Source organism: Crinia signifera, chromosome 1, assembly GCF_055691185.1.
Source record: "Crinia signifera chromosome 1, ASM5569118v1, whole genome shotgun sequence".
Lineage (NCBI taxonomy): Eukaryota > Metazoa > Chordata > Amphibia > Anura > Myobatrachidae > Crinia > Crinia signifera.
In genome coordinates, this window is record NC_139217.1 from 424,331,457 (window position 1) to 424,354,133 (window position 22,677).

The 22,677-nt window shown below is 42.2% G+C and overlaps 1 protein-coding gene across 2 annotated transcripts in view; it reads left to right on the forward strand.

Annotated features, from left to right (window-relative positions):
* The window catches only part of ARHGEF28 (Rho guanine nucleotide exchange factor 28), a 229,529-nt gene that overhangs the window by 35,680 nt on the left and 171,172 nt on the right, over window positions 1–22,677 (forward strand). For both annotated transcript variants that reach the window (XM_083151902.1, XM_083151903.1), the window contains exons 2-4: window positions 10,755–10,795; window positions 17,513–17,660; window positions 19,103–19,396. In XM_083151902.1, the coding sequence (XP_083008028.1) occupies window positions 10,763–10,795; window positions 17,513–17,660; window positions 19,103–19,396 (475 nt within the window). In that variant the 5' untranslated portion in view covers window positions 10,755–10,762. The remainder of the gene's footprint in view (window positions 1–10,754; window positions 10,796–17,512; window positions 17,661–19,102; window positions 19,397–22,677) is intronic.

Below are 22,677 nucleotides of genomic sequence, written 5' to 3' on the forward strand. Positions count from 1 at the left end.
CATACACGTTACATTATTGTATACATATCGCATCTCGGTTTTTCGATGAGATGAGATCTAGTACAAAACTCATCTCATCTCATCTCATTGCAAAACTGAGATGCGATATTGTATACAATAATTGTAAGTTATATGGGCACCTTAAGGTAATCCATGGTCCTTCTCAATCAAGTTCAGTGGGAGTTTTCATAAAAAAAATAGAATTTTTTTCATGTTCGTTTATTTTTTCTTCCTTTTTTTAGATAGTTTTTTTGTTTTGGATGGAAGTTGTTGAATTGTTATAATAAACACCTAATAAAATGGTCTGCAGTTCCTAATGCAGTAACAGTAGTACTTACCTCTAGTACTTACTTCTCTGTGGTCTCCTGCCCCTGTTGGAGAATGGAATTTTTTTTACATTTGTAACACCAATAATAAAACCACAATGGTAGAATGGTAGAACATGTCTAATAAAGTTTGAAACATTGGATAAAATCTATTAAACTATTCTTGAGTTGGCGTGGCTATATATCCTAATAAGTAGAGACAGGATTATATGCAATATAAAAAGCTTGAAATATGCATGCAAATATGCATGAAAAATACTTAAAATATGCATAAAAAGTGTTAAAATATGCTACATTAAATAATTTAAAAAAATCATTTTTAACTTATTTAAAAATCAGCATCCTATTAGTTGCAAATAAACCTCAAAAATAGGCCCACAGCACCTGCAGATGTTTAGTGCCGTACACAGGATTTTTTTTCTTGCAGGCTGCTACAGCAGACTAGGCTCTTCTGTTATCAACTACACAGACCCTCATCTCCAGCGCAGATGGATCAAATGTCAGCATAGCATGTGAAAGTGGCGCAGTGGAAGGCTTTCTCCCTGCGCCGCATACTCACTGTGACCCGGAGTTTCCTCCGCACCGCGTGATGTCACAATCCTTCCGCCCACCTCCTCTTCTGCAGAAGTCTCTCTCTTGGCGCAAAGTCCCAGGCCAGGGGCAGGCAAAGGTTCAGGAGCTTTTGTGGCATAACCCGCCCCGACTGACTTTTATTAAAATAGATTGGCAGCCTAGAGCAATGTCCCCCATACTGCTCACATATCGGCCCGGCCTGCACACTCTACCACTACCTGGCCAGCAGGAGGGCAAATCAGTGCTGTGATTCGTGGGTGGAAAGGTGGTGGGTCCTAAAATATGCACCATCACTAGATTTGTAGGTAAAATATGCAATAACAAGTGAGAATGGGCAAAATATGCGAATGCAAATGCATATAATCCTGTCTCTACTAATAAGACACGACTAAAGTTTCTAAAAATGAAAAGAAGTGATATTGCTCATAGCAAACAATCAGATTCTGCCTATAGTTTTCTAGGATGCAATAGATGACAGAATCCGAAAGACAAAATCGCCGCTATAGTAAATTTGCCCCAAAGGGTGGTTACACATTAAAACAGGTTTCATATATGGCAATATCAACAACAGGCTTTTCCTGCCACATAGGTCGAAGTTAGAGGAGGGTTACACATGCATTGGGCATACGCAAAGAACATTGAAACCTGTTTTATGCTGATCAAAGGCAAATTTGTGTTGGGATCCCCTTGGTTGGCAGTAGTTCTTCCACTGTATGTAGTATGTACAGACCGATATGTGATGCCTTCTCTCCCACTAGAAGCGCCCTGGTATCATTGACCTCACAGGGTAGATGATACCAGTTTAACCCAATACATTGATATATGTGGCTACAAATCTGTGGCCTGCTATTTCTAAATGAAAATATATTGGGTAATTTTTGTGCATGTTTATAAATGTTGCTAGAATGTTCTGCCCACTTTTGGCTACTGGCCAGTGTTTGTGATAATCCTATACAACAGTGTTATACTGAAGGAAATGCGCTGAGATCTGTGTGCAGCTAAATAGTAACCTTATTGCTCAGTGGTGGGATGGCCTATGTGTATCTTGCAGACATGACGGTGCTAATTCTGGGTCACATGCAATATGGCTGTATTCTCATGCAGTTATGGGAGCCTGATTTACGCTAATGACAGATTCTATAAATCCAATGCACAGGATCATACATCTGCAAGTGAAAACCCATGCTGCCCTTTTATTTTTCTCCTTAGTTGCTTCTATTGTATTTGTAGAACGAATGTGTTTTATAGTTGAAACTTTTGTTTTGGGGTAAATAGAACTGCTCTAGTGGAGTTAAGTGGACCATCTAGGCATGGAACCCCTATAACTCCATTGATATATGGTCTGTTGCCAACTCATTTGTAAGCTCCACTACCTCTGTTATTTTTACAAATTGCTGGCAGAACTCTGAAGAGCCATTGTTTACACAGCAAGCCTTGGCATTGCCAGGTACAATACTTTTCATGTTTGAGATCCTAGCATAAGAACGACTTTTTTCTTCTTATTACTGTATGTCTCTCTTTTAATATAGGTTTCCAGGATCTGTTCAAGCACTCTATTTCATTGTGGCATTACCAACTTTAGGAGCACAAAGGCCTTATTCTATGAAGCGTAGTGTTAAATCCTAATATTTTTCAAACCGATGGACAATAAGTAAGTTTCGCAGTTTATGTGTCCGTAAACCTTTACCCTTTATTCCTAACTACAGGCGAACCAATGTGTAGCGCCACGTAGTGTACCATATAAGCGTATTGCACGCTACACCGATACCCTTATTGTGGTATCCTTCACCGTACTAAGTACTTAAACATAGTCTCAATGTACCAGATATCGTTCCTGTACACACTTCCGCTTATTGCGAATGAATTTCGCGAGAAATGGTATAAATTCGGAGTTAGGGTACAAAGTCCTTCACCGTATGTATCAAGTTCCTAATGGACAAAAGGGGTAATAGAGTATATCGAGATCACACAGTATACAATACTTAACAATAACTAACTAAAAGGGGGAAAAACAAATGTAAGCACAATCAGCTATAATGCAACCACAAACAATATACAGGTACAGTTACCATCTCTCACACAGGCGCCACCCGGACCAGGTTACTGTATTCTAAGTTCTGAGCACAGTCAATTAGACTGTCCCTAGTCCGTGCGCATCATTATAAAGGGTCCAGCCAATAGGGTACAATAAAGTTTTTCATTGGTCAAGAGGTCAGGTTTCGCCTCTCCTTATTGGTACAGTAAAAATGCACAGCTGGTTCTTTGTTCAAGGCTTCGTCATGTCCAGGGGTCCCTGCTGTGCATCTGGTTTCAACTGCATTTCCTCAGTTAGCCATTCCTCGTGGCAATATATAGATTAATATATTTAATGTCCATAACTTCTGAATGCTGTATGCTGCACTTTCAAACAAACGCCTGAGGACTGTGTGTGAGAGACTGGTCACATAGGTACTAAATATGCCCAGGGGGAACCGTGTATTATGCTTAATACTATGTGTTGTGATATTTAACCATATAACTATATTTTATTATTTGTTATTGTGGAGTATGATTCTATGTGTATTAGTATGGCTGCCCTTTGTGTTCACACACAATACTCCTAATCGCTCCGGTACACTCTTTATATAAATATGTGGATGTAAATGGCGGCCATAGTATGCTAGCGCGGTGGGGATGCAATACAACTTCGACAGGAGAAACTGTATTTTTTGGGGTGTTTTTTCTTCTGCTGGAGACCACTTGTGGTCATTTACAGGGTATCTGGTCCATGGGTTGACCACTATTGATCTGCCGGCAATAGGTTGACATGGTCTATGCAGACATTGACAAAAGGTTGACTCAAGCAAAAGTTGAACTATTAATGGTAGACACATGAAAAGGTCGACATGAGTTTTTGTTGTTCTTACTTCATTATACAAGTGGGTATAGTTAGATCATAATAGTGAGCCAAGCGCAGCATGGCGAGCGGATGCGTTACACTTATACTGGGTCCATGTCGGCAGATTTCAACATTAAAAACAAAAAAGTGAAAACCTCATGTTGACCTTTCCTGTGCCGACTATTTCCATGTAGACCTTTTGCTTGTGTTGACCTTTTGTCAATGTTGACCTTGTCAATGTGTTGACTTAATCCTTATCGACCAATAGTGGTTGATTTTATTGACTATCAACCTATTTACTGTCGATCTAATACACAAAAATGTACACGTCGTTTTTTGTACTCTACCTGATTATTTTCTACTTTTGGGCACTGGAGAATATCTTGCTGTTATCAAAGGTCATATAATTGTAGAAGATCTTCCCTTTAAGTTATAAGATTGGATTATCCTAACCTTGATGTGCTGCATTACATTCTAATCCAGGCATTCCCAACCTCGGTCCTCAAGGCACATTAAAAGTGCAGATTTTAGTCATATTCAGCATTCAGTACAGATAATTTCATTGGTACCTGGATGGGTGCCGGATGACGCTCCGACAGGAGTGTCCCGACAGTCACTATCTCAATGTCAGAATCCCGATTGCCGGTGCTCCGATGGGGGGGTTCACGACTTACAGGGGCTATTCTCCCTTGTGGGGGTCCACGACCCCATAGAGGGAGAACAGAACCTGTGCCGAGCCCCGCAAGGGGCTTCTTTGTGCTCGCCCCCCCTGTTGGTGCATCGACCGTTGGGATACTGACCGTCGGGATCCCCTCTGTCAGAGCCTCGTACCACGCCCACCTGGATGGCTCACAGTCTTGGAGGTGGGGAATGGGGTCATATGCGATTCATCGCATGTGATCCTGCGGCCCAGGGGGGGTCGGATGGCCATACACTGCTGATTGTGACCCAATCCCAATGGTTTGAGCTTCGAAATAGTCCCATATTGGAAGTGTTTAACTTCCGGTCCGGTGCACAGGGGACAGCGAATCGTACCCAAAGGTGATGTGAAACACATCTGATTTGGGACTATTTCTTGGCCCAATCCATCGGGATCGGGTCAAATTGGCCCAAATCGGAGTAGTGCCTTTTAGTCTGGCCTAATTTTACCAAGCTCTGAAAAGGCTTGCTTTTTAGGGAAGGGCCAGTGGACGGTAGTTGCGCAGGTCACCTGTACAATGTTATATTAATGTGGGAGTTAAAACACTTTCTGTTTACATTGCATGTTCAGTACAGACAAGTATTACAAATCAGAACCTAATTTCTTTTGTTTCTTTGTGTGGAATTTGCATTTCCCATGTGTGTTCCAAAAATGGTTGCAACCTGCAGGACATCCACATTAACCTGTGCAATTTTTTTTTTTTTTTTTTTAAACCTTTCAAAAGTTATCTTTGTATTTAAATGGCCATATGCTTGTATAATTACAGCTCATTCATACAATTGCTTCAATAACTAAAGATCTATCTGAACTGAAATCCTCTAACCGTGTTTATAAGCTGTAAATGGTTTACTTAAATTAGTTTGGTCTTGTCATGATAATGACTGATTACTTATGTAGTACTTTTTATGTTTGCATTTATACCACATTTTACTTTCATTTACCGCCTGCTTCAGCCATTATCTGTAAGCTGAAAATAAATATTAGAATTGTAGACATACTTTTTACTGATATTACTAATAGGTTTTCAGGGCACAGCTAAGGCTTTAGCAGAGCTGAGAGCTGACAACAGGCGGATCAGTTACGTGCCCTTGTGTTCCAGGAAGTAGTTACCGTGACTTGGCTTGTTCTGAAAACTTTTTGTTTATAGAAAACAGAACGGGATGTAAAAACAACGCCGCGGCCTTTTCTACAGTACTTGCCAGACGTTCTCACAAGGTCGTGCGCTGCAGCGAACATTGTATTATGTCTAGCCATGGTTCTTTCACTATAACTTCAGTAGATTGGAGCGAAAATGTTTGATTCAACAAATTAATTTCTTTGAGACCTTTCAAAGAGAGAACACTATTTGGATTTTTTGTATACTACAGTTGCACTATAAAGAAATTAAAGTAAAATAATAAAGTTTTGTTTACAAAGTTTAAAGTATGTTATAGTGTATTAATTATAAGTGTAGATTAAACAGCGTTAAGTCCTGTAGGAATGCTGTAGGCTGTAATGATATATTGGAAGTGACCAAGTCTGCTGACCTGGGTGTTATTTTGGCTTAGACTTACCAAAGTCTGTATCTTGCTGTATTTTTTTAGTAGGTCGAATACGGCCAGTCTATACCCATTGTTGTAAAGTGGATCCACAGTTATAATTTCTGGATACTGTGGTCGATAGTACCGTATTTTAACCGTTAACAATGTAAATTGTGAGTATAAGGTGGAAATTTGCCAATATAGGAATTCTATTTCACATGGGAAATATCTGCTACTTATTTAGTTAGCACCTCCTAGAAGATAATAGTATCTAATTGGTTGCCCATAGCAACATCCCATTTGAAACAGACCAGAGAGGCCTATCTCTGTATTGAGTAGCTGGCCTGGTTGGCACTTGCTAAGGTAGTGTAAAGGTGCCCATACACTGTGCAAGGATGTGGTGCTGTGCGATGCACGCTCCCATGGGCATCCTATCGCACAGCACATAAAGTCTGTGCAGCCTGTGCTTTTTGAACTAGCTTCGGATCGCATCACATTGCACGCAAATTGCATGTGATGCGATCTAGTTAAAAACGCATGGAAATATTGTATGGGCACTTTTTCTCAACCTTGACTGCCAATAGCTAAAAGTTCGGTACTTGTTTCCTATCTGGGCGCCCAGGTTTTCTACGTACGGCACCGTAATGAAATCGGATCTCATCGCATCGTACACATACACGATATTGAACGATGCGATGCGATGCGATGCGATCAGATTCGATTTCCCATAGGAAACAATGTGAAATGGCTCAATTTAGCCAAATTATCATAGGAACAATAGTAAATGGGCCAAAAACACCCCTGAACATTGAAATGTCCCCCCAAAAGTAGTTGACGCCAGCCCACCATCAACGTGAACCCGAAGCGTGGCGAGCGCAGCGAGCCCGCGAGGGGCGGCGGTACGCGTCCTCCGACCTTTTCATGCCCTACTATCCACTAGGGCGTGGAGTGAGAATAGAATAGTGTGGCGAGCGCAGCGAGCCACCGAGCCCGAAGCGTGGCGAGCGCACGCGGATACCTTCACAGTTATACGCGTCCCCTCGCGGGCTTCCCAGGTGTCCATGGCGACGCGGACACCTGGGAAGCCCGCGAAGGGACGCGTTTACCTGTGAAGGTATCCGCGTCCCCTCGCGGGGCTCGCTGCGCTCGCCACGCTTCGGGCTCGGTGGCTCGCTGCGCTCGCCACACTATTCTATTCTCACTCCACGCCCTAGTGGATAGTAGGGCATGAAAAGGTCGGAGGACGCGTACCGCCGCCCCTCGCGGGCTCGCTGCGCTCGCCACGCTTCGGGTTCACGTTGATGGCGGGGTGGCATCAACTACTTTTGGGGGGACATTTCAATGTTCAGGGGTGTTTTTGGCCCATTTACTATTGTTCCTATGATAATTTGGCTAAATTGAGCCATTTAACATTGTTTCCTATGGGAAATCGAATCGGATCGCATCGCATCGCATCGTTCAATATCGTGTATGTGTACGATGCGATGCGATCAGATTTCTCTACGGAGAATAGCATGGTGCGCAATTAACTTAGCGGGCGCCCAGATAGGAAACAAGTACCAAAAGTTCTTGTATGTAGTTATTTTTCATTTAACCATCTGTACAATTACAGAGGTCCTAATTAAGTAAACTGTGCTCAAGTATGGATGTTCTTTACTCTTGGACTATGACAATTCCTTGAGCACTGTGGTTGGGAGCCCCTATACTAGGGGATAGCTCCACCTGACTCAGCCACTCACAAATTCTAACACCTGGGGACTCATGGTGGTAAAAAGGACTGAAGAAGGCTCTCTTACTAATTACCACAGCCTGGCCTTTTGATCCATGTACATTTCCTCCATGATGTTATGGCCCGGATGTGCTGCGCCTGCTTGAGTGGTGAGCCCTTCACTTGGCACAGGCACACAGACTCCTATTTACACCACTGCTAAATGTTAGCTCTGATATAGGGGGAAGTTTTCCTAAAAGGGTGAATAAAACTATAACTTACTGTCCTAATTTTCCCTTCAGGAATATTGCAATACATAAACACCTCAGGTAATGCGTGTTCGGAAATTGTCCTTTTTACCACCCTCAATCATAGCATTACCATTTGATATTACATGATCAAAACTTGAGCTAATGCAAAAGCTATAAATATATTCAGTTTCAACTAATATATCCATACACCCTAAGTGTATATATCACAATGGTTTGGTCAGTGGTCCTCAAGGCACCCCAACAATCCAGGTCTTGGGTATAATCAAACTGATTGGGGTACTAATTAAGTCACCTCTGCTCAAGCATGCTTATCCCTAAAAAGTGGAAAGTTGGGGTGCCTTGAGGACTGCATGTTGGAAACATTTGGTTAGGGGCCTATGTGAAAATGGCCGAAAAATGGTAGTAAATGACCCCTTTCCCCACCCCCACTCTTCGAAATAAAAAAATGAAAATGCCATAAAAACCCAGTTTTCGGGGTTTTTACCGTATTTTCATATGCAGCAAAGCCCCATTGCTGGGGCTTCGCTGCGGGGCGTTACGCCAGTTCCTATTTGGCGTAACCCCATGGAAGCCTATGGGCTTCCCTTCGCGCCCCCCCCGCCGATCAGCGCCGCACTCCCCTCACCTGTGTCCGGGCAGCCTCCTGCTGTGCTGCCCGGACCAGTGATTTCCTCCTGCCTGCACCACTTCTGAGTGCAGGGAGGAGGAACCGGAGCCCTTACAGCTGTGTAAGGGTTCCGGCAGGGAGGGGGGGGGACCTGCTGCACATCGCCGGGCATCGCTTTTGCATTAATAATCGCATATGTTAGTGCATATGCGATTATTAACTATGCGAATGCCGGCGATGTGCACCGGGGATTATTAGTGAATCCCGCCCATTGTCACAGGACAAACTTGTTCTCATGGGCAATTTATCGGCAGATGAACGGTTTTACCGGCGATGATGCGGGAGCTCGCAGCAGCGCTCATCACCGGGCCATACACACGGAGTGGCTTTCCCCCTGCCCGGCACTGGCGGCGGAGAGAGGACGGCTTTGCGTAGCGCAGAGTTATGCAAAGCCGTCCTCAAAGCTGCTCATCTGCTGGTAATACCAGCAATGATGCGGGAGCGCGCAGCAGTGCTCACCGCTTATCGCCGGGCCATACACACTGGGCGGCTTTGAGCTGAAAGCCGCTCAAACTTGCTGTTTTGAGCGGCGTTCAGCTCAAAGTCTCCCAGTGTGTATGGGCCTTAAGTTTGTCTTCTTTCCATTAAGCTGCTAGTTATGCATATAAACACCTCCATGTGTTATCTGGCTTCATGACGCAGTCAGTATGGACGTACTATGTTTAAAGTAGCCTGCCCATGTACAAACCCAGCATTGTTACCCCACGGTCAGGCCTCATGTCTATTGCGACTAATCTATGATTTTTGCAGTACACAGAGTTTTCTAAACTAACTGGAGTCTTGAACAGATCATTTTGATTTGACCCAATAAAATCTCATGCCCTGGCGGTAAATTTTACTACAGCATCTAAAGATGAAAATAGGTGATGTTGCCCATAGCAACCAATTAGATTCTACCAGTGATTAATATCCCCCTTTCAGGATAAATCTAGTGAGATCGCCGGCCAGGACCAGTGTTCTCTGGAACACTGGCCCTATCAGATTGCTCAGCACACAGCACTGACACATCGCTGTGCTGAGTGATCAACAGCAGAGTCTCCCTGTGTGTAGGCCCATTAGAAGCTTTAGTAAAATGATCTCCTAGTTTCTGCAAACATGTACGTGTAGCAACCACATGCGTGACACACAAGTGCTTTCCTTCAGTGCTTTGCTAGGCAGAAGGAGATTAGCAGTGCCCCGGAGAGATACACACCTTTCATTTTTCTCATTTGAATAGTCCTTTGGGTGCAGTGTTTGAGGTAAAAGAAAAATGTAACAGATCCACCTGGCCTATTGTTGCAGAAGCACACAGGCCACAACGGATGATCTCAAATTGATTTATTGGTCTAGTGTGTGTGTGTGTGTGTGTGTGTGTGTGTGTGTGTGTGTGTGTGTGTGTGTGTGTGTGTGTGTGTGTGTGTGTTTAGCTATGCATATATAAAAAAAAAATATTTTTATTATTATAATAATAATAATATTATGATGTATTATAAGCCAGAGCTGTTTCTACAACCAGAAGAGGGAGGGGGTGTATTTGTGACCAGTGATCAGGGACCCATTATGGTTATCAGCCAACTCATTTAAGGGGGGGTATTCAATGTGCCGTCGCTATTTCCGGTTACGGACGTGGATTGTTGCGATCCAGGCCGCAGATCGACAATCCATGGGCGTGTTAACAGCCATGCTCCCTTTGCGCCGATCGGCAGGTGGAACATTGAATCCCGCCTGCCATTCAGCTGTCGGGCTGACCGCAAACGGGCCAGGATCACGGCTGTCGGGAGGGATTGACAGCCATGATCCTAGATCGAATACCCCCCTTAGATTCCTACAGTGAGCATTTCATGTTTCAGATTCCCACTTTCCGCGTTCTCCTCTCATTACAGCAATGATGCACCACTGGTAGCTGCACAGTAATGCCAGTTACCAATGACTGCTTCAGCACAACAATTTCCCTACCAGCATCTACAATTGTTACTGCACTTCCCTTATGTATCAAGGCTGCCCCACACATCTTCTGTTTAATGCCTTTGTATAAGGACAACTTTGTTCTGCGCTGCACAATTTGTCTGTGTCAAATATTTTTATTTTGTTCTTATTGTAAATGAATAGTTTTTTGTTCTTGTCTCTACAGTTACAGAGATGGAGCTGAGCCATACCGAAGTACCTCTCTATGTAAGTACAAGCTATTTAGGTTGTATTTAATATCTAATCATTTACACACAACTTATTAATACTATGGGGGAAATTTACTAAAGGAAATTTGTAAAAAATAGGTATATTTATATCCAGAAATACACTTATTTTTGACATATACTATCCCGAAAATATGGCTATTCGTATTGATCGCACATCAGTACGACTACGAATTGCCGTATTTTCGGGATAGTAAATGTCAAAAATAAGTGTATTTCTGGATACAAATACACCTATTTTTTTTATACAAATTTCCTTTAGTAAATTTCCCCCTATGTCTTTGATTACAGGTAAGGTAATGCAAATGAAGTGTTTTGTCCTGGTTTATTTTTATTATTATTATTAATAATAAATATAATATTTATTATTGTTACTATTATTCTCTGAAATGAACTCATCTGTGCTGACCTATACTTCTTTCACACCGCACCTCAAACCCGGGTTATTGCTGGGGGGAGGGGGGGTTGCCTGTTCGAGGTGGGGTGTGAAAGCATCAAACCTTATATCCCGGGTTGCCCAACCTGGCAATTCAACCAGGGATATAAGGAAGGTTAAATTGGGTTTACCTGTGTATAATGGGCGACCAGGTTTAATGTGGAAGTGCCGGACTCAGGAAATGCGATGTCCAACCCAGAGCCACAGTATGTGATACTGCTAGAAGAGGTGAGCCTAGCCCTAGACTGTCCTCAACTCATGCACTGATATTAGAGCAGATCCTGTCACACAGATGAAAGTGCTCACAACAATATAATAAGATTTAACAGTGCAGCAATGCCCTAAACCATCCACATAAGCAAGCTGGAAAGCGGTAACATGAAAAGCAACCATGCAGCACCACCCTTACTGCCTTAGTCATTACTCCTTTTTATATTACTATTGTTGTTAAACAGGGTGTTCCACTAACATAATTCAGAGCTCAGTGCATAGCTGAATGCCTGTTACATAAGCGTGCTTTAATTAATAATCGGTCAGACGTGGAACTTTGCCAAATAGAGTTTTCTTGGCAATATTTCAAACAGTCTAATGAAATGCAAACCATCAGGCTTTGCTGTAACTTTCTTGCACAGCTTTCTTCATCCTAAAATGACTTCTGCCACACACTTACACTGTGGAGGTAGCCATCTTATGCTGAAATATTGGCTTTTAATTACATATTACCATGGGTTGTTGTAATACTCTTTACTGATTTTAAAACACTGATCGTGTCTGAGATGGATTGTTAAAAAGCTCTTTAGGGGTTGATGTATCAAGCAGTGAGAAGATGCCTATAACAAGCAATTACCTTTGAGGTAGCATTTATCAAGTACATTCTGTAAAATGTTCGTTAAATTCTGATTGGCCACTTGCACACTGGTCCACTTCTCAACTCCTCCTACATCATCAACTTAGACCAGTGGTTTTTGATTCATGGCACCCTTGATATAAGAATTGTTTTCACGCCACCCCTAGGCCAAAAGTTTCCTTTTGAGAAAAATAAAATAAAAATGAATTGAAGTAAATTGTGTTAATATGTAATACTTATGGTTTATTTATGTGGTGATGAACAAGATTCAGTTCTCTTTGTCCACATAGTTTATGGTTGGCAGCCACAAGCACTGATATTTGCCTATTATATTGACCATAAATATTTTGACTCAGCCCTGAACCAGCAACTTGAGGCACCTCTGCAAGTTTCCCAAGGGCCCCCCCCCCCCCCCCCCCGGATGCCAGGACACACAGTTTGGAAACACTGCCTTAGTTTGGTATACTTACAGTAGCCTGTTGACATCCCCTACACCCACTAATAGTGGGCGTAGCAGTGGAATCTGGGCCACTATATTTAATTAGAAGCCAGCTGTGTAACCACCTGCTTTTCCCACTCATGTTAATAGCAAAGGTATATATGAAATCTCTTTATGTACAGCATATAAACTATACTTGTGTCATTGAGCACTAAAAAACAAAAAAACAAGAGGCAAGAATAATTGCATGAATGAATAGGGAGCTTTTCTAATTAAGTGCCCATTAACCAACATTCTAATATATCCATTCAGTTTATTAAGCCAAATCTTGCGTAACATGTATACTGAACATACCATTAAAGATCTTTGTTCAGAGGAATCCTTTTACATTAAATTAGAAGTATGGCAGGTAGCCAACTTTTCGGAGATTCCCGCCTGCTGGTGCATGTATAACATGGGGAGCTAATGGCGCCTTTAGTAATTGAGCTAGCATTCATTTGTCTCTGGTTGGTTGGAACACAGGACCATGGAACTGTTACCAACCAACCACTCAAATGAAGACTTTTATTTTGTAAATGATAACGGAAGAATGATGGTTAAATCTTAATGACGATCGTGCGTAAGTGTAGTCGTAGCAGCGGATCACATAAGCTGTCGGGAGGCATCTATTAACACAAGACCGGTCTAATTCTAACGGGAGCATGCATCGGATTGGACCTGATGTGATGCGATTTTGACACTTTTTTTTCATCCAATTTATTATGATAACAATAATTTTATTTATAAAACACTCTTTCTCCAATAGCATATCTTAATAGATAGATGGAATTAACTTAATAAAGTACAGGAACAATGGTGCGCAGAAAAGCTTTTCATAAACAACAGAGAGCATGGAGATACTTGAGGGATTTACAGAAATAATTGAGTAAACAGGAAAGTCTTGAGTTTTTGAAGAATTCTAGAGGCCCATAAAACTGTGCGGTGAAGTGAGGGGGTAGAAAATAGGAGTTATGGGGCTTGTTGGCGAATAGCATGGCAGCTGTGTTTTGTACCAGCTGTAATTGGTGCAATGGGAGACCCAGGTAGAGGGCATTGCAGTAATCTAATCAAGATGATACAAATGCATGTATGACTTTTGGCAGATCTTCAGAGGGAATTAATTGTTTGATTCTAGCTATATTCCTCAGATGAAAGAATGAGGATTTGATTGAGGCTGATATCTGAAGTTTCAAGCCACCATCCAGCCCAAATCCAAGATTTCGCACTTGATCAGAGTTTGTGTAATTCTGTACCCCCAAGTGTCAGTCCAATTGGTTTGCTATGCTGCAGTCTTGTCCTTTTGATGTTGAGACCTTGTCATAAGGACCTCTGTTTTGTTCAGTCTCCAACAATTGGCACTCATCCACTCCAGGAGCTCAGCTAGACAGCCATTTAGGGTTGTTATTGGGTTCTCAGTGCCCGGAGCAAAGTTCAAGTACAGTTGTGTATCATCTGCATAGCAGTGGTAGACAAGGCCATGGTGCCTAATTATTTCACCCAGTGGCATCAACTACACTGAAAAAAGCATGGGGGATAGTATAGAACCTTGTTGGACACCACATGATTCTCAGCCCGATCCGTCTGCTTCGGATGAAAAAAGGCCGAAATTGCCCAGGCCTGATTCTGGGTTGGTTGCAGTTGCAGCTTTCCTTGCATTAGATTTGTCTGCAGTTGTGCCTTTGATTTTATGCTATTGTATCTACAAATCACGTCCTTGGTGTTCTCCCATGGATTCAAATATGCAAGGACTGAGACGCCCAACTGCTTGTGTCTGATACAGTGACTGAAAACTTCACTCCACGACCTTCAGCATGGCCACTGTGGTTAAGCCTGAATCGGGTCAATAATGCTGTTTATTAAGCCACAGTGATAATTGCTATATAACCTAACGACAAAAGGGACACGTATATTTGTATAATGCCACTCCCCTTCTATCTGCTGTTAGCACCCATTGTAAAAACATTCAGAGGTGCTATATAGATATAAAAAAAATATATAAATATAAAACTATATATATTCTATATCTCTATCTATCCATTACAAATGTAATAAATATGCCTGTCATTGATAATTATCAGATGGCGTGACTTTACGGGTAGCATAACACCAAACATGCTGCAACGCCAGAGTCTATAATATTAAATAAAAAAAGAAACAGGCTTTGTAGATATTAAATGTTCAGGAGCACCATATAAGGCTCCAAGGTGAAAACTGGCCACTACAACACAACTGGTTTTTAACCTGTATCATTACAGATGGTTCATTAGTGACTATTGCAACATTATTTTCAAATGTCACATTAAACTGCAATCCTCGCTCCAGTGTATGATGCATTCTTTTTTACCAGAGTTCTTTTTCTTGATTTTCTTTGGTTCAAGGCACCCTAATACTCCTTTCTCACCGCACTTGTTAAACGGTATATTGCCATTTTTTTCACATTTTAAAACGTTTAAGGCTGCAGTGGGAAAGTGCCAGAGTTCATTTACCGGTTAAAAATAACCGGTATTTCAAAACGTTTAAAAAAGCAGAGTCCTACACGTTTCAGAGCCGTTTTTTATGCAGTGGGAATGGCTCTGAAACGGTATTTAGTAAAAACATCAGATTACAGACCTGTGATAGGCTGGCCCCTGCATTCTGCCTTGAAACGTGTTCAGGGGAATAAACAGGTTGACTGATGTGAATGGTCCTTAAACGGTATTTAAAACAGTAATCTACTGCAATGTGAAGGCTCAGACCCGTTTTAAATACCGTTTAAAAATACCGGTTTTTGAAACGTTTTGGCAGTGTGAAAGCGGTATTAGACAAAGTTTCTTATAAATAAATAAAAACATTAAGTAAATTGTGCTGAACGGTCACCCTCTAGTTCAGTTTTGTGGTTGGGAACATAGCTGTGCTTCTAATTATCCATGCATTTTATGATTGGCAGCCACCCGCACTGGTTTTGCCTATCTCTTTGAGCATAAATAAATTGTTTTGGCCGTGGACTCCCAAACCAAGGCACCCTTGGAAAAATCCCAAGGCACCCCAGGGTGCCTAGGCACACAGTTTGGGAACCGCTGGGTTAGCTTCTTATCAAGAAAACAATGCTAGTAGGAGCAGGGAATGGAGACTGCCTGTAATTTATAGAAGGGTAGTGCATCATTTTTCTCCTAAAGGTGCTTCAGGCTCCTCCATAAGATTGGAGCATTGGCCATTATTTAGCTGCTCAAACAGAAACTGTTCTCCAGCTGTTCAAACAGAAACAATATAAACGTTCCTAGATGTTTGTATGTTTCATAATGATTAGAAATGTATCCATTATAAAGTTCAGCTACCAGTCACAGTGTGATGTGTCTTTATGACTAGTTAGTAACAATGCTATGTATCGGTAACTTGCACCTTAATGCAATAGAAATAATAACAACATAGAGGGGATAATACTTATAAATCTATCCTCAAAAATTCATGTAAGAATCACAATTATATAACTAGATTACTCAGAAGTATCTAAGTATAACCCTTTAACAACCTAATTGTAGATGTGTTATCAGATACAGGGAAATAAGTGTTTACACTTGGTAGGGGTGATCACCATAGATTTTACTGTATTTCCGTACACACGGGGCGACCTGACTTTTTGTGCTGATCGGCGCACTGCAGCGCGAATGCTCAGCACACTGCGATGCTGTGTGCTGAGCGTTCATACTGTGAAGGGCTTTCTAGGCAAAGCCCCGCTATCTGGGGAAAACCAGTGTAAGCACTGGATTACCCGGCCAGCAATACCACTGCATGGGACCGCACATCGGAATTGCTGCAGAGCATACACACGGAGCGCTCTGTGCTCCTTTTCTAAGCGATTTCATCAGATCGCTTACAAAAGGGTCTGAAATCACCCCGTGTGTATGCGGCTTAAGACCGTCCTTTATAATCAAAAGGTAATGCTGCTCCAAATCAACGTCTGGATCCGGCTCCTTTCCAACAAAGGTGACTCCACTCAACACCAACATGTTTCGTTCACCTTTCTGTTCTTCCTCAGTGCAATGTAACATTGAATTAAAGAACATGCTGATCAAAATCAACTTACAATAATTGCTCAAATGCATAAATGTCATAATTTCATACAAATCTGAACCATGCCCAAGGTTCTGTATGAAAAGCTATTTTCCTATGGTCAAATGTGGTTGAAAGGTGAGTGATCGATAGTGATTGTTTACAGAAAGTAATGCAAGGAACGGTCTATTCAACAGTTCAACCCTTGGGAGTACAGTAGGTCACACATATTGTGCATATACAGATGCGTCACCTATCAACCATACAGCAAAAGTTCTTAGCAACTGTCTTTTCTTTTAAGACGTAAGGGCATACAAAATGTCTGAGAATCACAAGGCCAAACGGAATCATTTAATGTGACCAGGAGAGGTTGCTGCCGTGTTATTTCATTCCTATTTACACCATAATTCAAGTTTCTAAAGTTTCATGTAATTGGTAGAAGAAATGATAGCTGTGACAGGTAGCTTAATGGCTTTTCATGGAATACAAATTGCATGTAAAGAACTTTTTGAAGTTTTCAAAGGAGCTTTTCCGCATCAAAGTCCTTTTATTAGCAGTGGGGATAATGGTTCTAGCCTTCTTTGAGACCGTCTCACAGTGCTCGTATTGAGTACTACTGTACACCTTAAAATATGATATATATTAGGTTCCTCTTATTTAACCCTTGCTGAAGACTTTTATGAAAGCCACCACAATTCCAAATTGAAGTAATTACATTGTGATGTATGTTACATTATACTGTATGCAGTTTAAGTTATATGTATAGGTGACATTGTTCATGTGAATGCTGTATATACAGTTCTGCCCCCTCCGCAATAAATGTGTAAGTGTTCTGTGTCCAGCGCTGATGTCTGTGGCATATATGGTGCTTCTGTGAAGACGCTGACTGCCAGTGTTTATTTTGCAGGGACAGATGACTGTGTTTGCACAGTTTGGTGAAGATTTCCATCTCCCAGAGGATGCAGAGTTTTACTTTGTTTACAATGGGTCCAGTCACAGGCATGTTACATTTGCAGAACGTCTCACGGCTAATTCTCTGCGATCCATTCTCCCAGGTCAGTTTTTTTGTTGTTGTTGTTTTTGTATGAACAAGAAAATGGAATATTATACACTTGTTTATGTGGCTACTTTTAAAGGGGATGCATGCCTTAGATACCACCCACTTTCGTAATGGAATCTTCTGCCTGTACAGTATGAACACACATCTCCTACTGTACTTGTCTCTGCCCCCTCCCCCTGTCCTGCCTGTCTGTCTCATTTCACTCCACATATCGCCTACTTTACCTGTCTCTGCCCCCTCCCCCTGTCCTGCCTGTCTTCTTTCACTCCACATATCGCCTACTGTACCTGCCACTGCCCCCTCTCACTGTCCTGCATGTCTCATTCTACAGCACACAGCTCCTACTGTACCTGTCTCTGTCCCCTCTCACTGTCCTGCCTGTCTCATTCTACAGCACACAGCTCCTACTGTACCTGTCTTCCCCCTCTCACTGTCCTGCCTGTCTCATTCTACAGCACACAGCTCCTACTGTACCTGTCTCTGCCCCCTCCCCCTGTCCTGCCTGTCTTCTTTCACTCCACTTTGTCTTAAAGGGAATATCCCCATTAACAAGTCTTAATTTTGACAATGGTGCAGCTTCTTCATAATGTGGTTTAAAAGAAAACATTAAGGATTTTTCTAGTGAAGAATCAGGGGAAATATGTAAGGAGTCAGACTTTAGCATGGAACTAAGTCTGTGGAATGTTTGTTAAAAAACATTTAGAAATCTATGAAGTATAATGAGATAGCGGAAGAAGGTGAAGCACAAGAGCTGTGTTTCAATAAAGGTAAACAAACAAACATTTTTTATTTTTCTAGTGCATAAAGTCATAAATTAATTTAAATTGAAAAAGTGGAAAAGTCTGGACAAGTGTCAGGGTAGCATACGGTCATCCAATTACAGATGTCTCATTTTTTAATTGTTGTGTAGTACTTAAGCTGGCCATACAACAGGACAACCTACATACGACCTGATCGTATGCAGGTTGTGGTGTGTTGGATCGAGCAATTGTATGTGCTTAAAAAGCACATAGGATCTGCTTACGACTGTAATGAAAGCCAATGGATCTGAGGGCCTAATGGTCGGTGTCCTCTGGTTTGCTGGCCAGAGGAGCTCCTTGGCTATATTCTTGGGTTGCAGACCAGCACATGTAAAAATAAAGTGGCTACTATGTCATTTGAAGACATTGCTTTGTTTGGCAATAAATAAGAGGCTATACACAGTATAGGGAAATTATAAGGCAGACAGTATTATTTTGGGACATCAGGACAGTTCTTTTAGCAGTTTAACTATCAATTTGATTGGTCCATGTCACTCATTACAGCTGAAGGCAGATGGGTTATGGATGTATTGTTTCTTGGGTAACTGCTAGCTATAACAAGCAGAACACATAGGCAGGAAAAAACAAGGGACTCCCCAACCCGCTCTAATAATGTGGCTTTTTTTTTTTTCTTCAGGTCACAATTGCCCAGAGACATTAACAGTGACCGTTTGTATGCACACCCATGGCTACTCTCCAGTAATTGTGGCTTGTACATCTATTGCTTATGTGGTGGATAAAGCATGCAGCATGGCTTACTTTCTCAAGAGCCACTGTGACCACCTCAGTGCTTCCAGTCATCAAAACCTACTGGATCAGTTTGGTGTGACCATCAGTGAACTTCAATTGCTGGACAGAAATATGATGCTGTGTTTAGCACACGAGGGCTTGCCACCTTCTTGGAATGTTCTTGGATCATATTCTGAAACAGGTAAGGTTTTCTGATGCCTTCATGTGTTTGATTTCAGGGGGTGCTGTAAATGGCAGTGTTATCACTCTTGTCTTTTCTATAAAAAGTAGATATTGGCTGTGGTGGCTCCAGAGGTGGGGCTGCAGCAAAGTCCAAAATTCAATTAGGGGGAGCAACACCAACCGCCAGTGAGTCAGTTTGAAATGGTAGTTGCTGCAGCCTGCCCTGGATATTGGTATTGCAGTGGCAGTTCTTACCTATCGGCTGTAGCCCCCCCCCCCAGATAAGATCTGCCACTGTAGTGAAGTCAGATGCATTCTGTGAGACTGCACTGGCTTTACTGTGACAGGCAGTGACTTCCTATTGGAAGTCTGACCTGCCAGTCACCAAGGCAGTCCCATTGGGAAGTGTTCCCTCCCACCGGGATGGCTCTCTATGAGCTGCCGAGCGAAATCCAGAGAATGTGCAGTACCTACATCGGTGCTGCTCACGCTCCGGTCCCTGTGCCTGTCACATGTATTATACAGGCATTGGGCCGTGATTTCCTTTTCTATGGGCTGTTTCAAAACCATCGATCTTTGATGATTTCGGCCGGTATCATTACAGTAACGATGCCTTGACATACACGGTATCATTGTCCACCTACCTGCTATTACAAAGACTGCTGGAGTCTGACTCTAATTCCTCATATGTTGCTCTAGTTTTAAAACTGGTCATTATCGGATTATCACTATCACTAACCAATTTATAGCCATTTTTTTCCAGGAGAAAAAATGTCCCGCTCTTAGGCAAAAACACAAGGGATCTTGGTTATTTTCATGTTCCCATGTGTGATCGCAGCTCCAAGGGATGTTTATCGTGAATTATAATCACTGATAGGAGTCAGGTATTGGGGTTACATTAATTGCCGCTGTTGAATCAATTGAATACCCCCCTTTGCCGGCTAGATTTAAATGGTAAATTATATTTAATGATGGAAAATTAGATTTAACTGGTATTATTAATGTCAGGCTGGGCCAGATCAGCAAAATTGTGGGATATCTAGCTATCTATCTAGCTATCTCCATTCATCTGAGAATCAGATTGTCACCCACCTCTGCAATGGCTTTGTACTAGGCTGATACTTGTATGTTTTTTCTGTCTCTTTCCCAAGCCCAGTTGTGTAATTATTTGAAAGCTTCAGATTTTGTCATGAAGTAGAAAGGAGGAAATGCTCTTGAACCAGGTCAGATGTTCCCATGTCTCTGGTGCATCATTATCCAGTGATTTCCTCGTCCTGCACAGCACTCAGTATATGACTCTGCTGGCCTCTGTCTCTTGCTGTGATGGATATATAGAAGGCCCGCTGTGCTCCCCGCATACTTCATACTAACTTTCCACTTAATGTGTTTTCTGGGTCATGCTTTGCCTGCAAGTTAACCAGCTGGCCCCACTGCAGGGTGTACACATACAGGAAAGGTAGGTGGCTCTTAGGCCATGGGAATAGAGATCTGTGCAACCATGGGATCAGTTCTGCAAGCTGTTTTATGTAGGGATTGCTTTGATTTCTCTTTCCCAGTTTATAACGAGTACACTAGGATACGGACGGAAGAAGTTAGATTATGGCTACGTTTCTGAACTCCTAGTTAGCATTTGCCACAGACACCTTTCATACAAATACACAATGTGTCCACAATGGACACAAGGGTCTGTATACACAAAGTATAATTGTTGGTTTGAGTGGAGTATAATCCGCTGTCAGGAGCCGTTTTAGTGACCAATCTAGTGATCTGGCTCTCTATACTTTTAACGTGGCCTGGGTGGAAATATCTGGGTTGTCATTAATGCCACACTGTTACCCAGGTCGGTGTTGGGTTCGATCCTGGGAACAACCAGGGTCAGATTCCCAGATTACAAGACCTGAGTAATTTTTTATGTGACCCTTTTCCACCAAACTTGTAACCTGGATTGATGTTTGGTGTGAAAGGGTACCACTTTCACTTATTGCTTTATGCTCATTGTTTAGCATCTGTACTTTGATGTTGATATGAATCTATGTATGGTATGTACTTCTTTTTTTGATACTGTGTGAATCTAGTGCCGCTTTCAGATCATAAATTCTGGGTCGCAGATGAGATTTGGTCCATCCCGGGAGAGACCCAGCATTTGCTTTCCACTGCAGCTCACAGTGACCTGGCTTATTGCTGGGTCACTGACATCATCTGGGGGGCAGCAGAGGAGGCTAAAGTAATTCTGCTACCTCTTCCAGAAATGGAACCCAGGATACTCGACCCAGGTTATCCATTCACACTGCCCAGCAACCCGGGTCCAACATGAGAATAACCCTTCTTTTAAATGTCTTTATCAAAAGGCCCTTCATACCACACAGTGACCCGGGTCGGACATGAGTTATTTGTGTGGTGTAAAAGGGGCTATAGGTGTCAGCATAGTCGTGCTGCACAAGCCAGCACAATTATCCTACTCACAGTGCCATCTCCTTATAACTTACCTTTCCGTATACCAGTTTAGTGCAGGGTTGCCTACCTGACCCTCTCCATGAGGGAGAAAATGCTCTGTTCCTGGACTTCCCTGGTAATGTATGATTACCATCACCTGTGGGGAGCTAGGTAACTGATAAGAAAGGTGTTTCGCCACAGGTGATGGTAATCATACATTACCAGGGAAGTCCAGGAACAGAGCATTGACTCCCTCATGGAGAGGGTCAGGTAGGCAACCCTGGTTTAGTGCCTAAAGTGGCATGAAAAGTGGGAAACCTGTGCAAGAAATACTATTTCAGAGATGGGAACATAAAGACACTTTTTGCCCTTTATATGCTTTTACAGTGCAAGTTTTAGTAATCTGTGAATGTTTATAAAGTAATATACCACATTTATGGCTTTTTCTTCTTTATTTCTTTCAAACGAATTTCCCTCTTTAAGTTCCCTCTGGCAGGTGAAATGCATGTTGTGTGAACAGGTGTGCAGTTGTTTGTTGTCATGGTTCCCTACATCAGATAAGGATGATACGACTCACCTGCTGCAGGGTGATACCAGGTGTTTGTATCTGTTTTTATTTGGTTAAATGGTTTATTTGCAGGGATGGGTCATGTGACTTATGTAGTACCTCTCAACATGACCTATTCTAGGAAGGACCAACTGCTATGTTCCTGGAATTCCCTCCTAATTTATGATTGGTGTCACTTTGTGTTGAAAAACCATTGTTGTAAATTAACCTGTTCAAAACCTGTGACGGCAATCCTAAATTGAGAGGGAAGTCCAGAAACGGAGCATTTTGTCCCTCCTGGAATGGGTCATGGTGGGAGA